The 1,873-nt window shown below is 49.7% G+C and overlaps 1 protein-coding gene across 1 annotated transcript in view; it reads right to left on the bottom strand.

Moving 5' to 3' along the window:
- Positions 1-1,873, bottom strand: part of GET4 (guided entry of tail-anchored proteins factor 4) — a 15,365-nt gene that overhangs the window by 3,294 nt on the left and 10,198 nt on the right. The window contains exon 8 of the mRNA XM_007467069.1: positions 1,700-1,772. Within this exon, the coding sequence (XP_007467131.1) occupies positions 1,700-1,772 (73 nt within the window). The remainder of the gene's footprint in view (positions 1-1,699; positions 1,773-1,873) is intronic.

Here is a 1,873-nt window from a genome sequence, read left to right as displayed (position 1 = left end):
GCCCACAAAAGAAAAAAAAAAAAAAAAAAAAAAAAAAAAAAAAAACCACCTCAAAATGGATCAAGGACCTAAATGGAAGACCTAAAATAATAAAACTCTTAGAAGAAACCACAGGGCAAAAGCTTTATGACACTGGATTTGGAAATGACACCAAAGGCAGAAGCAACAAAAGGAAAATAGACAAATTAGACTTCATGAAAAGTAAAATATTTTGTGCATCAAAAGACACTCCAGGGAGTAAAAAGGCAACAAGGGAGGGAAGGATGAACAGGTGGAACCCAGAGAATTTTTTAGGGCACCACGACGACTCTGCACAATACTGTAATGGCGGATACATGTAATCACACATTTGTCCAAACCCACAGAACGTAAACACCAAAAACGTCCCCTAATTTATGTATCAATACGTTGGACTTTGGGTGATAATGACACATCAATGCAGGTTCACCCATAATAAATGTACCATCTGCTGGGGGATGCTGATAACGGGGAGGCCGCACCTGTGGCGGGGAAGGGGTATTTATGCGAAATCTCTGTACCGTCCTCTTAATTTTGCTGTCAATCTGTAACTGCTTTAAAAAAATAAAGTCTTTAAAAAAAAATAAAGAAGGCAACCCGCAGAATGGGAGAAAATATTTGCAAATCGTATAACTGGAAGGGAATTAATACCCAGTGTAAAGAACCTGTAAGACAACCAACATGATTCAAAAATGAGCAAATGACACGAACAGGCATACACACAAATGGCCAATAAGCACGCGAAAGATACGCAATGTGCTTAGTCACTAGGGAAATGCAAATCAGGACAATCAAAACAGAGACACCACCTCAGACCCATTAATAAGATGACTACTGTCAAAAAGACCAGAAAACAGCAACTGCTGGCAAGAACGTGGAGGAACTGGGACCCCTGTGCCCTGCTGTGGGAGCAGCTGCTGTGGGAGCAGCTGCTGTGGGAAAACGGTGTGGCGTTTCCTCAGAAAATTAAACAGATCCAGCAGTTCTGCTTCTGGGCGCCCCTGAAACACTGAAAGCAAGACCTTAAGGAGATAACTTGCACACACCCACAATTCACAGCAGCCAAAGGTGGAAGAACCCAGGTGTCCACTGAAGATGCAGTCTTATCCACACGATGGAACATGAATCAGCCTTAAAAAGGAAGGAAATCCTGGCACCTGCTACAACAGGGTTGAACCTGACAGTGACATAAGCCGGCAAAGGAGGACACTGTGTGATTCCACTTATGTGAGGTCCCTGGAGGTTCACAGAGACAGAAAGTAGGGGGTGCGCACTGGGAGCCAGTGTGTAATGGGGGCAGAGTCTCAGTTTGGGAAGACGGAAGGTTCCAGAGATCCGCTGCACAACAGTGTGCATGTAGTTCACACAGCTGTCCTGCGTACTTAAGCACGGTTAGGGTGGGGAATTGCATGTAATGTGTATTTTACCACAAAAGAAAGAAATCTGGCTTCGATCCTGTGGCCAACGGAGAGGGACCCCAGGGGACAATTATTCATCAGGGGCCGTACGAGCTCTGCTTGGGGGACACGCAGAGGGAAACAGCTAGGAGCCCGCAACCCTCCTGCTGGCACCGGGCCCCGCTCCAGGCCCCTGCCTGCTCCGCTCCCCCGGCCGGCACACCATGCTCTGGGCCTCACCCGCAAGCCCCCGCCGTGAGCCCCCCGCCCCACGAGCCCCTCACCCAGCAAGCCTCCGTAGGAAGACGTCCGCTTGGCCGGCACACCAAAGAAGAGCTGTCCTATCCTGTCGAGGTACTGGAAGAGGCACAGGCGCGGTCGCGGAGGGCGCTGAGCCCGAGGCTGCACGCGGACCCCGCGCGGCGTCCCTCCCCCTCCCCCTCCCCTCCCCCTCCCGC

Source organism: Lipotes vexillifer, unplaced genomic scaffold, assembly GCF_000442215.2.
Source record: "Lipotes vexillifer unplaced genomic scaffold, Lipotes_vexillifer_v1.1 scaffold1701, whole genome shotgun sequence".
NCBI classification, from domain to species: domain Eukaryota; kingdom Metazoa; phylum Chordata; class Mammalia; order Artiodactyla; family Lipotidae; genus Lipotes; species Lipotes vexillifer.
Note: the sequence above shows the minus strand (reverse complement) of the source record. Positions and strands in the feature narration are given on the sequence as shown.